This window comes from Hypomesus nipponensis, chromosome 5, assembly GCF_054491055.1.
Source record: "Hypomesus nipponensis isolate SF chromosome 5, ASM5449105v1, whole genome shotgun sequence".
In the NCBI taxonomy this organism is placed as follows: Eukaryota; Metazoa; Chordata; class Actinopteri; order Osmeriformes; family Osmeridae; genus Hypomesus; species Hypomesus nipponensis.
Genome location: NC_140365.1, coordinates 1,136,468 through 1,151,519, shown reverse-complemented (window position 1 = coordinate 1,151,519; position 15,052 = coordinate 1,136,468). Strand labels below are relative to the sequence as shown.

General features: G+C 43.7%; 2 protein-coding genes across 8 annotated transcripts in view; one reads left to right on the top strand and one right to left on the bottom strand.

Annotated features, from left to right (window-relative positions):
• stard8 (StAR related lipid transfer domain containing 8) overlaps positions 1-4,439 on the top strand; it is a 20,666-nt gene extending 16,227 nt beyond the window's left edge. For all 7 annotated transcript variants that reach the window (XM_084697599.1, XM_084697598.1, XM_084697595.1 and 4 more), the window contains 5 exons: positions 277-391; positions 676-897; positions 1,225-1,442; positions 1,644-1,820; positions 2,083-4,439. In XM_084697599.1, the coding sequence (XP_084553725.1) occupies positions 277-391; positions 676-897; positions 1,225-1,442; positions 1,644-1,820; positions 2,083-2,200 (850 nt within the window). In that variant the 3' untranslated portion in view covers positions 2,201-4,439. The remainder of the gene's footprint in view (positions 1-276; positions 392-675; positions 898-1,224; positions 1,443-1,643; positions 1,821-2,082) is intronic.
• rxfp2l (relaxin family peptide receptor 2, like) lies at positions 4,435-15,052 on the bottom strand. The gene is made up of 18 exons (XM_084697603.1): positions 14,977-15,052; positions 11,900-12,046; positions 11,428-11,511; positions 11,149-11,254; positions 10,985-11,056; positions 10,095-10,166; positions 9,223-9,294; positions 8,836-8,907; positions 8,592-8,666; positions 8,346-8,417; positions 7,449-7,520; positions 7,285-7,356; positions 7,034-7,105; positions 6,866-6,937; positions 5,788-6,017; positions 5,247-5,657; positions 4,896-5,108; positions 4,435-4,812 (listed from the first exon to the last, which is right to left on the bottom strand). Exons 1-18 carry the CDS (start codon positions 15,050-15,052, stop codon positions 4,619-4,621), a joined length of 2,184 nt encoding a protein of 727 aa, XP_084553729.1. The 3' UTR covers positions 4,435-4,618.

Here is a 15,052-nt window from a genome sequence, read left to right as displayed (position 1 = left end):
CACAGGCTGGCTGGGCGAGGGTTTTGCTCGCACTGCACTTAATGGCTGTCAACCATTCCTTTAGACAATTATACCAGATGACTCATTGTAAAACGTAGAGCATCCTCTTAAATGGTCTCATCCATCACAAACAAGCAGCATTGCCGGAGAGGGCTATTTTCTCGTTGAACAGCGGTCTGTTGATGACCTTGTGTTAGGAGGTGCGAGCTGAGGGAGTAATTGTACTTTGTGTTCTCCTCGTGTTGTTCTCCTCGTGTTGTTCTCCTCGTGTCTCAGGTTAATCAGCCGGCGAGGCGCAGGGGTCAAACCAGATCACAAGGACCTGAGTGAAAACATGGCTGCCACTCAAGGACTCAGTCACATGATCGTGGATTGCAAGAAATTATTCCAGGTAAAGTACAGTTCATGGACAGGAATCCCATAATAGCTCAGGAAATTGCTCCATTGACAGACATGCACGTATACACTGTACACATGAATCAACTCATTATTTTTCAAGGACAGAAATTTGAAACTGTAGAGGACATGCATAAATATATATATTATTATTTATTATTTTAATCCATAGAGAAACTGAAAAACTGGTGGGCAGTGGAATAAACCATATAATAAATTCCTAGTGCCGAGTGCAGTTTCACAAGTCTTGATCCTCACTTCCTGTGTGTGCTTGACCAGATCCCTCACGAGATGATGCTGCAGTCACGTAACTCGTACATAGCGGCTGACGCCCAGCCCCTTCCGCTGCACGGCCTGGGCCTCAACCTGCTAGGGGAGCCGGTGGACTACCGCGCCTACCTGGAGGACAACATCCAGACACTGCTGAGGGAGGCCGCGGAGAAGAGCAGAGGCTGGCACAGCGCCCAAGGACCAGAAAACACACAGCTCTCCTACAAGAAGGTAGCGCTCCTGGGGATCTCTCCTCCCCTCTAACCCACACGGAACTGCTCCTCACCAGGTCCCTGCATTTTTTTCTCTCTGAGTTTTCCTTGGAGGGTCTAGGTTGGTTCAGGTGCAGTTCTGTGGGCGTATGTGATGCCCTCTGTGAAATTGCTTGTAATAAAAAAGCTACACAAATAAAATTGGATTTGATAACAGAAGAACCGACTGTACGATACTGATATCTTACCATGAGCTGCATGTCCTCGTGGTTTCAGTGGCAGACACAGTTGACACGCCCTCTTTTCCTAGTCAACTGTTTGCTGAGCTAAGCGTTCCTCTCCGCAGGTGGGGCACGGCCATCCAATCAGATTGTGGAGAGTCTCCACGGAGATCGAGGCCCCGCCCCAGACGGTCCTTCACCGAGTTCTGCGAGAGCGCCACCTGTGGGACGAGGACCTGCTGCACAGCCGCGTGGTGGAGGAGCTGGAGAACAACACGGAGGTGTACCACTACGTGACTGACAGCATGGCACCCCTCCCTCGCAGGGACTTTGTGGTGCTGAGGTAAGGACCGCCACCGTCAGGTAACGCCCTGTGCAACTCAAACTCCTTTGGGCTCCGCTCGCACGAACGAACCTATTCACGGCAGACCGGAGACGGTGGGTGATGATGATCATTATCGGGGCGTGTGCCGTTCCTGCTGTTGTGCTGATGAAGGCAGGGTTTTGTTCTGAAGCGGTGGTCCTTGTGGTCCGTGCGGTTTAGGAGGTGGTGCTGCGACCTGCCCAGAGGCCTGTGTCTTCTGGTGTCGTCGTCGGTCGAACACGAGGACGTGCACCTGGACTGCGGTCTGCGGGCCGTCCTCCTCACCTCCCGCATCCTGATCGAGCCCCTGGGGCAGGGTCGCTCCCGCCTCACACACTACTGCAGGGCTGACCTCAGGTACACCCTCACCCTCACACTACTGCAGGGCTGACCTCAGGTACACCCTCACCCTCACACACTACTGCAGGGCTGACCTCAGGTACACCCTCACCCTCACACACTACTGCAGGGCTGCAGGGTTGGTGTGGGCTCTGTGTCTGTGGATGGCTAACATCTGTGGTTGTGGGTTCATCGTGTTCTAAAGTGGTTTCTTAGACCAGGATGCTTCTGTAAGCATGTCATTGAAATAGCTGTTTGATCCTGTTCTCTCCGTTTTCAGAGGGCGATCACCCGAGTGGTACAACAAAGTGTTTGGACACCTTTGTGCCGTGGATGTTGCTAGGATACGAGGATCCTTCCCTGTGCTCCTGGTCCATGGAACGGAGACAAAGCTCTGAAACCAACACGGCTTCGTCAGGACTTCATCTGCGGAAAACCTGCTGTGTCTGTTAGGTCTGTCCTCATCTTAAAGGGATTGTTGGACTATCGCTCAGAGTGCACAGACGCGGTGTGGATGGTCTCTGGTGAAATGATTGCATTGGTCTCTGATCTGATTGCCTTCATTAGATCCTAATCAAGATGGAAATAGAAAGCACTGATTTAAATTATATAAAGTACTGTGCCAAGTTGAGTGCTTTAAATTGTAGTGAATTAAAGTGCATCAGAGATTATTTTTGTCCTCTATGGAAAATCCATCCTCAGGAAAAGAAAAAAAAATGATATACAGGAATGTAAGGACAATTGTTACAACAGCTTTACTTCCTCTATCTGCATATCGTTTCCCATGAGAGTGCTGCTGTGGAATCATCAAGCCATTGAATGTTTTGAGGTGAAACCTGCTTCCCTCAACTCAGGTGAGCGCAAGAGCAGTCCTGCTCCTGTGCTGTCTGCTATGCCTTTTCACTCCTGATAAATTCTCCAATAATATGTTGTGCTCATGCGACCAGGTGCATTGCAACCTTGAGAATGGCACCTTAACATGTCATTTTCACATCTAAAATGTGTCTGAGGCCTTGGAGCGCGCATGATGCAGTCATCAAGGTGTTTTTAGAGGCTCCGCGGTGGTCATGTTTGTCTGAGTTTTCTGCTCTTGTTCTGCCCTGGTTTTGCTGTTCCTCTCCTCGAGTGTTTAACATCATCACTATTCTCTGGACACCTTCATTGTCTAGCTTTGGACTCCATCTTTTTGTGACTCATCTCTCCTAATAACAATCTCAAATGACCCAGTCAGTGATGGCTGATTGGTCCAAATCACATCTCCTTAGGGTGATCATCGTCATCTGTTGTCAAAGAATGGGATGATAAAACACAAAGACATGGTGTAACATAGATAGGGGCAGCACTACAGTATATGCTTAAGTTTGTCTGAGCCTTAACCTTTCTGAAAGACACTTTTGCAGGCTCACTCACTTGTCTTTGCAATATTAGTATATTTGATTTTCTATGTTATCAATGTTTTATTTATGTCTGTTTGTGTCCTTATGATGTCTTTCAGTCAGGCATTATTTGCAGTATTTGTTGCAGTGGGAGGCAGTGCAATGATCGAATGCTTTTCCGGTAATGTTTTATTCTGACTACGTGCTTTGTTACACAAATGTCTCATTCGCTTCTATCTTACCACAGAATAATTACCACAGGGAACAATTTTAGGTTGGAGAAAAATAGAAATAAACTCAAGTTGTATATATTTTTTATGGATTGCAGTCTTATTATAACCTTTGTACTTACAGTTTCTGACAGTTTACGTTTCTTTCTTGTTAAAGGTATGTTTTTTCTTAATTTACTACCTATTTGTATTATGCTTCTCTCACTACACAAAGCACACTAGCAAAATCAATAAACATTTTTTTTTTTTTTATGAATCAATGTGTCTGGAGTATGGAGCTGTGTTGCTATGGTGTACAGCTCCTGCTTGTACCACCTTCTACATCGTCTGTGCTGTGTGTCTGTGCTGTGTGTCTGTGCTGTGTGTCTGTGGTGCGCTGTGTGTCTGTGGTGCGCTGTGTGTCTGTGGTGCGCTGTGTGTCTGTGGTGCGCTGTGTGTCTGTGGTGTGTGTCTGTGGTGTGTGTCTCTGGTGTGTGTCTCTGGTGTGTGTCTGGTGTGCTGTGTGTCTGTGCTGTGTGTCTGTGCTGTGTGTCTGTGCTGTGTGTCTGTGGTGTGTGTCTGTGGTGTGCTGTGTGTCTGTGCTGTGTGTCTGTGGTGTGTGTCTGTGGTGTGTGTCTGTGCTGTGTGTCTGTGGTGTGTGTCTGTGCTGTGTGTCTGTGGTGTGCTGTGTGTCTGTGGTGTGTGTCTGTGCTGTGTGTCTGTGCTGTGTGTCTGTGCTGTGTGTCTGTGCTGTGTGTCTGTGCTGTGTGTCTGTGGTGTGCTGTGTGTCTGTGCTGTGTGTCTGTGGTGTGCTGTGTGTCTGTGCTGTGTGTCTGTGGTGTGCTGTGTGTCTGTGCTGTGTGTCTGTGCTGTGTGTCTGTGCTGTGTGTCTGTGGTGTGTGTCTGTGCTGTGTGTCTGTGCTGTGTGTCTGTGCTGTGTGTCTGTGGTGCGCTGTGTGTCTGTGCTGTGTGTCTGTGGTGTCTGGTTCCTGCCACAGCTAAAGGCTAGGACAGGCTGCCTCTAGTTCATTCAATAAATCAACTGACTTCAATTCTTTTGCGTTTATTTCACCGTTGTGGACGATATATGGAATCTTTCAACAATGTATAACAAAATAAGAGTTGAATCTGCGTTTACATGTGCCTTTACACCAAATTCACGGGCAGGTGGTATTTTCTAGTAGATGGACAGTGATGACAGTGACATTCACGGTGTTCTTTCAAGCGGCGTCTACAGAGCTCTGGGCGGATGGAAGATGTCTGAGCCGTGTTGGGAGGGTCCGTGTGCTCCAACCTCCCCACACCTCATCTTCAGACACAGCTGGAGTCTCTCCTGGAAGGAGCTGGTGGTGATGGTGTAGAGGATGGGGTTCAGGGCACTGTTAATGGGAAGGATGAAGATCACCACCCACAGAATGATGGTCCCTGAAATGGAATTAGTTGAAAACCATCAGACATGAGCACACTGATTGAATAGGTCGTCGAGTAACAAAGGCTTCTGACAGTACCTGTGATCTCCACTCTTAGCAAAGACAGGATTTTCAGGATGAATATAGGTATCCAACACATTGCGTCAGTGAAAACGATGAAAAAGAACCTCTTTGCTATGGACACTTCCTTGTTTAAGACGCTTTGGCGAGCTGTGCTGGCTGTTTTCCGCACTGAATAAAACATGCTGGTGTAGGAGAACACGATCATAATGAAGGCAAAGAGGTTCAATCCTGAAAAGACAAAAAGATGTAGCATACATTATACAGTTCAACACAGGGATATAACAAGACTTAGTATGTGGGCCGACAACATCTGATCCTGTGTATGTTCTTCAAAACCACCCTTGGGAGTTTAATGTCCCTCCTCACCTAGAAATATTCCTGTCGAGTAGCATCGGGCTCCAGGGTTCTCCATGTCGTCTGAATGAAGTGGAAAACAAACTCCATTCCTGCCGTAGTAATTCCCAAAGGTCTGCTTGTCCCAGAAGGGGATCACGGCAATCACGAAGCCAAGGACCCAGATGAAGATCAAATAGAACAGGGTCTGCTTGCGACCGGCTCTGTAGTTGTGGAGGGGGAACACGATGCACAGATACTTCTCCAGAGTCATGTAGGTCAACAGCATGACTGACACCTCAGTGGAAAGCATGGCTAGGCAGCCAATCAGCTGGCACTGCAGGCTCTCCATCCAAAGCTGTGCATGTCTGTTGTATTCTCCACAGTACTTGATGTCGAACGCCCCGATGAAGAACAGGTAGACTCCCATCAAGCAGTCGGCACCTAGAATATCCGATTTTATAAGAATATCCGAGAAGTGCAGGTTTGTGTGTGGTCCTGGTTTTGTTTACTTCGAAATCAGTGTTTTTTTGGTTTGTTTTTTGGAAAATACTTTTTAATGGTTGTTACTCACAGCACAGCGATATGATGGCCATGGTGTGTTGCTGGTTCTCTGATGCGACGCACAACCTCAGACAGATGACAAACACGTTTCCCAAGCAGATGACAGATGCCACGACCCACACGAACACACGCAGGATGATGTTGGCCAGCAGATTTTCAAACGAGGAAATCCCATTGGTGTTCGGCTTACAACTCCGCACGTTCGGAGAGTAGCCGCAGTATTCAAACCTCTTAAAATATCTGAAGTGAAGGATGCAAAATGAGAGGAACAAATTCAGAAACGACTCTTAAGGCCCATATGAAGTGGATGTTGTCTCTGAACACCTTTTAGGCAACAGCAGGAATGATTGTGGATCAGTATGGAGGCCTAAAGAGTCTCGGTAAACTCCTGAATTAAGTATGATGTTAAGTAAACAGATTATCTGATTTTTGGAAGCTAAACCCCCCCTAAAACCATATTTGATGACATTGATCTACAGTGTAGGAAAGTGTTCCAAATGAGCTGAAACAAGATCTTACAGAACACATTAAGTTAGGCTTTTATTGTTGTCCACCTGAGGTAAAACACACTAATGAGGCTAGCATGAGCTCAATTGTCATCAAGTTACAGTTAATAATCAACATCATCTTCCACTGCATCATAAATGCATTACAGGCCCACAGTCTAATACATGGTGCCAAAATAGTTCATTGGCAACAAATCATACAACATCTTGTTTGTTTACTCACTATTCTTTTCATGAAGCCTTTCTTTGTTTTGCGTAAGAAGCTTTGGCCCCCAAGCCAGTATGTACACATTTAGCTCTCCAGAGAAACTGACTGAAATAATCAGACAGAACTGTATTGTAATGATGTAGAAATTGGTCTTTGTGTTGAGCTACTCGTGCAATGCTGGGGGGATTAACATCTTATTTATAGCACTGCGGACCTCAAAGTATGAGCAGGGCTGCACACTAAACATGTACACATAGATGGATACTTACAGGACATGTTCCATATGGGACTCCAATAGGCAATTACATAAAAAAACTGGCCTATGATTATGTCATTTGAAAGGAGAGCAAATCCAAGCATGCCTCTCTACTCACATGTGTGAAAGGTTGCTGAGAGATCGAAACATCTGGATGCTGATATTGGGTATCTCCACATCCTCGATGCTCCTGACAAACATCACATGAGAAGGGAGTAAGCACCTCTCCACTTCCACAGTAACAGTTTCTAGGTCTCTAGGTGGACTGTGACATGGAATTACTTACAGCGATTGCAAATTGACAAAACTGTCAAATTGATTGTCGTAAATGTGAGTCAGGGGGTTGTTTGAAATGTTCCTGAATAACAAGAGTAGGTCATTACAAAGCATCTGATCTGGATTCATTTCATTCTTGGCCCTGTTTCATCTCATTTGTTCTCTGTGGTTTAAATCACAGAGGGATTCTGTAACACCAAACAATAAACACACTCAGGACTCAAAGTTTGAGCCCAATATGCCCTTGGCATGCAAACTCACAACTGCTTCAGGTTATGAAGATTACGGAATAGAGATGGGGACAACTCCTCAATTTTGTTTACAGATAAGTCCCTGGAATGAAAAGAAAATCCTTAGATACATTTATTGCATGTGCATAGATTGGGGTAACTGGAATTACAAGAACTCATGGAAATTTTACTCACAAGTCTATTAAGCTTTGCATTTCATCAAATGTTCCCTCCTCAACGCCCTGTATTCTGTTTCCCCTTAGAGCCCTGCAAGAAACCTTGTACTTTAGGCGCTTACATACTTGTATTCATCCAACAACAATTGTAAACTACAACAATTTTTCTCACATTCAGTCAATACATGCCATTGCGCATTCTGTATTCATTATCTCCTTATTCATTAGATTTAAATAATATAACCAAACAAACAACTGAAAGAAAACAAAAATCAAAACAGATATATAAATATCTACCATATCTATCAATTTTCAGCATTGTGAAGAAACGCCTCAATAATTCACAATGTGGAATCCATACTTATCATGCAGGTTCCAACCAGGCCAGGCATGTAGGACCCCAACCCTGAACCCCCAAAGTTCAATTAAGAGAGCTCACACATATGGCACGATCTATGATTGAATTTCTTCTTTTTCTGACACCCCTCATTGCTATCACTATCATATGACGACTGAGGGGCAATCAGCAGTTACAGAAACTGACAAATCCACTTAAAGAAGCTTCAGTCGCTTACTCTGACCTGAATCTCATTAGACACCACAAGCTGGTTAAGGTGCTGATACAAGCATCACGGCAGCTGTACCTTCAGTTTCACTTAGGAGTATTAGCGTTAGCAGAGACCTTGGTTAGTTAGGAGAGCCAAACAAGAGTCATCTTTAATCACATTCAACTCCCCGTTGGGGAAGCTGTGAAAGTTAATTGCTTCATTGCATTACAGATACTTACAGGGACTTAGTTTTGAACATGAATTCATCACCACAAAAAGGCTTTCTGTGTGATTGAATTGTAACACAAAAACCATAAACAGGTTTAAGATCGTCTCCTGAGACAGAAATATTTCCCCATCAAACTCACAGTACTGTCAAAGAGGTGCACTCTTGAAAGCTCGAAGACCTCATGGATGAAATCCTGTTTCCCTCAAGTTCCCTGTAAATAAAAAGGACGTGTTTGACACTTGTCACCCTGGGTGCTGTAAACATCAATTACTGAATGATGCTGCAATTACATTTGATCATTGCAATAAAATGTAATTTTCATGAAGACTTTGTGAATTAGAATGGAGCACTTTACTCTGCGTTGGTGTAGCCTACTGTCACTCACATCCAGTTCAGTCGGGGCATTTCCATGCATATAGACTTCTTGGGGATGAACTCAAGTGAATTGTTCAGAAATGACCTGAAACAAACACACATGCACTTACACATTCACGCAAACAAATAGGGAAGCTGGTGAAGATGTATTTAAATTATTCAGAGGGAGAGTGAACTGTGAAGCTCATACCACACAAGCACACATCAATACTGTACGCACACAAATACGGTACACACACCAATATTGTACTCACACAAAAAATAACGATTTGAGACCCTCAAAGGACTTCTGTCTCAGTGACGTGATTCTATTTTCATCAACAATCCTGAAAATAAAGAGAATTAAAGACAAATGAATCCAGTCTTTGTGTTGTCATTCAGTGGATGCAGTTCCCCGAGAGAGCAAACTCAGGACCCATTTCATTACTGCATTAACCGTGATGATCCCACACACACTGAGCTGTAACTGGCAGGAGTGTTCACACAAATGTCTTATTGAACCACTGTGTTCATTCATGCCTTGTAGCTGTGGGACTGAAACATCCATGAGGTAAATCAACTGTTCGATGGGTTATCATGGATTAAACAGAAGTGTTTTGTACAAAAACAACTGAGGGGCATTGCCCCCTGACTTCACTTACAGCCACTCCAGGTTCCAAAGGTCCCTGAAAATGCCAACCTTCAATGTCGTAATCCGATTCTGACTGAGAAATCTTATCTCAGCAGGACAGGTGCACAGGAGGGGAAAAAGAGCACACATCAAAGCATTTTGATGAGATATCTTTACTGATGAAACGCACAACTAAAATATTAATGTGGGCTAATTTACGGCATATACTTCGGCAGCCTACAAAACAATCTATATTACAGTCTATATCCACAAGTATCCTTAATATCTGTATTGCTTTCAGTAAGAGAAAACTCTGCGACAGCAGCTAACATCGAATATGGAAACACATCCACCTTCTCCTCATACCAACTATCTGTGCAGTCGTAGGAAGCCCAGATATTCCCTTTGCTGTGGTCTGGTCCACATTCTCACTGAAGAGTATCTCGCTTACGACTGCACACTTACAGAGAATTGCAGAATAGCGGCGATGTGAAAAGTAGGGCTTGTTGATTTTCTGTCAAACATCCTAGAGTTTGTTGTCACTCTAAAGACTACAGACCCACAGTGTCCTATCCTCATAAAGACTGACCTCGCTACCTTTATAGAGGTGATGCTTTCAAGGGTGATATTTTTCTCTCTCGCTTAATTACAGACCAGGGTGATGCTATCTGACTTGTCCCTTATTGACAGACACTGGCTGCCTTTCAAAGTCTGTCTATTCTGGCTAAATGGAGAGGGGCGTTCACACCCACTGGGTTCTGGCATGTCTACAGTATGAGGTGCACCACAAACCACAGACAATAACAAATGAAGGATCTGTAAAATAATCTATGCAACACCCTGGAAAAGATCAAAGGAATTGAAAAGGGATTGTGCTGCTGGGGACTGAGAGTAGGGACTTACAGCCTCTTCAGAGAGTGCAGCCCAGAGAAGGCTCTCTTGGAGACGGTCGTGATCCTGTTGTTCTCCAGATGTCTGGAAGGTGAAAACATACATAATCTCTGGGAATGCAGGTAGTCAAGTTGTGTGAAGTGCAATCTTGCAGAAGTGCGGGGCTACTGTTGAATCTATGAGGAATGTCTTTTGATGGTGACATGTATACACCATCATTTGACACATGATTGGCTAGTGCTTCTTCTACCTGAAATCATACATATATATTTGTGTAAGAACCTACAGTGAGCTGAATAGAAGTGTGACTCATGTAAGCATTCCACATACCGTTTAGTTCATGAAAACAGTACACCCAGGACAATCAAGAGAAAATCATTTGTGCTTCAACAATTGAGTTTTCACACTCTACTTTGACCTATAACGTCAAAACTCCATGACTGCTCTGCTTCTTTTCATAAAGTCCCTCAGCGTCCAAGCCGAAGCATGCCAATAATTTCTTGCATAAGCCCTTTCCTAACAATTCAATTCAAATGACCACAGTTGGTCAGACGTTATAGACACGTGCTGCCACGAGTATTTCTCCAAACAGAGGTTTGAGTTGATTCTTATTCACACAGTACAAGAGAACAAAGTATTGAGATTGTGGAGCCAAAGGCAGAATTTCAAATTGTCGTTCTATACACTGCAGTAGCTGTTTTGACGGAGGAGAAAGTTAATGAAACTCCGTCTAGTTCCACGCCTGCTGGTCTTGTCCCTGTTGTGCTGAACATCTTATCTTTCCTCCTGAGGTAGTGGTCCATACACACCATGCAGTAGCAGAGCCACAACCTATAACAAGCACCTCTTGAATTTACACTTAAAACCAGAGTGGTCCAAGGACTCTAAGAAGACTGACTCACAATCTCTCCAGGTTCCCATAGCGGATGAACTCATCTGATTGCAGAGATTCAATTTTGTTGCTGTTTAGCTCTCTGGGGAGAAAACATAACAGTTCATTAGGATGGACGCCGTGTTGTCTCATAGCATTAGACCACCAATATTCTAGTATCCTCAGACTACTTACAGGGCAGTGATATTAGCAGACACAGCAGGGACTGACAGAAGACCCTTATTGTTGCAGTTGACTCGCCGGTCCTCGCAGAAACATTCCTCAGGGAGCACTTCAAGCACTGTAACACACACACACACACGCACACACACACACACACACACACACACACACACACACAAGGTATGATTAATGATCATTGTCTTTGCTGGGGCTGAGACAGCACATTTGTCCATTTGTCTTTGCACACATTTTTGTTTAATTCATGTTCATCGTCGATATCATTTAACTTACAACATTCTTTGGAAACCTTCATGGAATTGGAAACATTCTTCTTCATGAAAGCGTCAAATAGGTGTGGCCACCCGCTATTATCCACTGCAAGGGTCAGGGAGGGGTCAGAAAAAGAGATCGATCTTTCATCATGGAACATTTATTTCCTATCAAGGGTTCATGTTAAACTACAAACAATACCACATCAAAACTCAATTCATACTAGTGTACAACGTCATGGTTAATCTGCATGTACAGTGTGCAGGCTGGAAGCCACCAGGAAGAGAGGTCTCCCAGTCACACATCATCCTACCCTTGAGCAGCACCATGCCTGTTCCAAGACCACACACACTGCACCCTGGCCATCTGTTACTCCCACCCCCCACCACACACACACACACACACACATCTCACCCCCCCCACACACACACACATCTCACCCCCCTCACCCCCCCCCCCCACACACACACCCCCTTCCCCCTTGTAGACTCACCGCAGTCCTCCTCATCTGCTCCGTTAGCACAGTCCTGGACGCCGTTACAGTGACGGAGCTGGGGGAGGCAGAGCGACAGGTTCCCACAGGGGAACTGACCCAGTGGGCAGCCGTCCGACGCCGCGGCCGGACTCCCTGTGGCAGACTCTAAAAGAAAATGGTCTGATTAAACCCAAAAAGACAGGCTCCTGAACGGAATACGGAACACAGGACACGGGACACAGAACACAGGACACAGGACACAGAACACAGGACGCAGGACGCAGGACGCAGGACACAGGACGCAGAACACAGGACACAGAACACAGGACACAGGACGCAGGACACAGAAAACAGGACACAGGACACAGAACACAGGAAACAATTACTGGTCCAGAGCTCTCTTAGGGAAAGGCAAGGCCAGTTTATTTATATAGCACATTTCATACACCGTGGTAATTCAAAGTGCTTCATATAAGTACACAACAATGTGCTTCACATACATAAATACTAGTGCTGTCAGTTTAACGCGTTATTAACGGCGTTAACGCAAACCCAAATTAACGGCGTCAATTATTTTATCGCGCGATTAACGCTCTTTTTGGCCTAGCAAACTTTGTAGTTTTTTTCACATGCTGTTGCAACAACTACCGACGTTAGAAAAACTACAACACCACACCGGATCTAGCTAGACCGGAAACAAAACAACAGGCACGCCAAACACTCGTTTGGCTTGCGAGCTGGCTAAAGAGTAGTAGCAGAGCCCGTTTATGGATATTAGACATTCTCTGGTAGTAGGCTAACGTTACGTTTTGAGTGGATGACGAGCGCGAGATGCCGAAATGGATGCCAATAAGATTCTGAATGGAAAGTTTGCTTTTAAAAAGTTGCCAAATGGTTCTATTGACAAGACCAGTGATCTGTGTGTTTTGTCGTTGTAAACTGAGCTATCATCGCAGCACGTCCAGTCTGAAATACCACTTGATGGCCAAGCGAATTCTCTGCCCCCTCGTCAAAGCCAGGCGATTGCAATGTTGTTTTCAATAAAAAAAATATTTGCACAAAGCAATCCGAACCACTTTTCTATGTTGATAAGAGCATTAACATTTGAAAAAAGATTGGGACAGAAAGAAATCAGGGACATTTAGAATAGATAAAAATGTGCGATTAATTGTGATTAATCGCGAGTTAACTATGACATTAATGCGATTAATCGCGATTAAATATTTTAATCGTTTGACAGCACTAATAAATACACAATGGCAATACAATGTGCTTCACATAAATAAAAGCAAAATGTCAGTACATGATCATAAAAACAGTAAATGATAGGAAATAAAAGCATGAGAAGTGGAGGGAGAATATGACGATGCTCTGGATGCTGCTGGTGACGGCTGAGTTCGTGATGCTACTAGGTCACATGACTGATGGAAGGGGCTCTCCAGAAGGATGGATCTGCCACCATTCTTGTGACCTCGCAGCCTCAAGACTCCAGGCAACAACATCAGGAAGCAGGTGGGACATCCCTGGGAGGATGCTGATACCTCCAAACTGTGATCCTTTTCTCCAACAAGGTGAAACACACAACAGCACAACAACAATATGAAAAAACCCCCAGCTGAAAACAAATCAATTATTTCATTTTTCAATCATCAATAATCATTCCCTATGTTATGAGGAGTCATAGTTCAAGATCCCTCCATACCATCCGTTATTACAGTAAATTGTAAAAGCTATAATTACAGTACATTTGCTAATACAGTTTCCAGTTGGATGGTTGCTGTAATGGTTGGCAAATAGCTCTGCATGGTGTGATCTTCTCTCAACTCATTTCCATTTGGTTCAAAGAGTTAGTTCATTTGATTGCTTCAGTCCACTGTCGTTCTTTGGGGTGTACTTAAATGTGCGTTTAGCATTTCAAAGTCACAGTCATTAATCTTGCCTTCAAACTATGGTGTCTCCAAAACTAAAAATACAGTCCGTTCTTTCAGAGCATATCTTGCCCTGCAGAACTGATTAGATGTGTTGTTATTGTAATGATTCATATAACAATATGTATATATTTCTAGTTTTTCAAAATAAACTGCCTAACTGAATGGAACATCAGCAGTAGTTATTATTCTTATCCTGAAATCACACAGCAAATACAAGTCAAATAAGATTCACTCGATGAAGGTTGTGGCTTCTAATGGTTTTTGTACGTGTACCTGTTGCTTGTTTTCTCCAACATCAGAGATCACTAACCACATCACTTGAGTGGCTTTAACATGGGGACAAACAAGAGGATGAAAACCTGGATAAAATATTTTAATGCTATTCCATTGTGTCTATATAATTGGTGCCTAAAGCTTGTCTGGATAGACAGCAAGGTGTTCGCACTTAAATGAATAAAGATGATGATTCAAGGATTCTCCTTTGACATGATCCTCTTCCGTCCTGTCAAGTCTTTTCACCCAAAACGGACAGTTTTTTCTCCAAACAGCATGAGTCAACAATGGGTATGAAATAAATGAAACGTTTCTTGACACAATACAGGGGATCAAAGACACTTGAGAAAAAATATATAAAAATGAAGGATTCCTTTCATAAGAGCATAACCATGTTTATCCAACTGAAACATATTTAATTGTTGATTAATCCAGAATGGCGTTATAATCAGAAGAAACTGCCTGCCAATTATGATAACCTATATATTTGTATCCAGAAAATTTGACATATTCTAGGTTGCAAACACATTCAGAATTGTAATTACCCATGTCTTGACATCCAGCAGGTTATAACAACATAATCTACTCAGACTGATGTCTTACATCTCAATTTTAAATTCTGCACTATGCCAGCTAGTGCTCCCAATTTCCTCAGGAGAAAAATTCATACATTATTTAGTAGACTCATCTAAAGCCTGTTCAAATCATTAGGGTATATAACAATAAATTAGCTCTAATTACTGTCAATATGATTAATGCCCATGATTAACCTCTCTTCATTACTAAAGATCAGTTGAAGCTCATCAACTGAAGCATAATCATAGTTTTTGATTATCTGAAGTACCCTAAAAAACCTTCTTATGTTACAGATTAATTAATGAGATTGCTTACCTATTATTACTGCTGTTAGGGCGAGATATGAGAGGAGATATGGACAGTTCATCCTAGGATCTGCGGCAGCGTACAT

What these genes read in the sequence shown, in the direction of transcription:
- rxfp2l (XM_084697603.1), bottom strand. Translation starts at nt 15,052, where the DNA reads ATGTACGCTGCCGCAGATCCTAGGATGAACTGTCCATATCTCCTCTCA. An exon ending in TCTGCTAATATCACTGCCCT is followed by an intron (nt 11,057 to 11,148) that starts GTAAGTAGTCTG and finishes TTTTCTCCCCAG; the next exon opens with AGAGCTAAACAGCAACAAAA. An exon ending in CTGCACTCTCTGAAGAGGCT is followed by an intron (nt 9,295 to 10,094) that starts GTAAGTCCCTAC and finishes TGCTGAGATAAG; the next exon opens with ATTTCTCAGTCAGAATCGGA.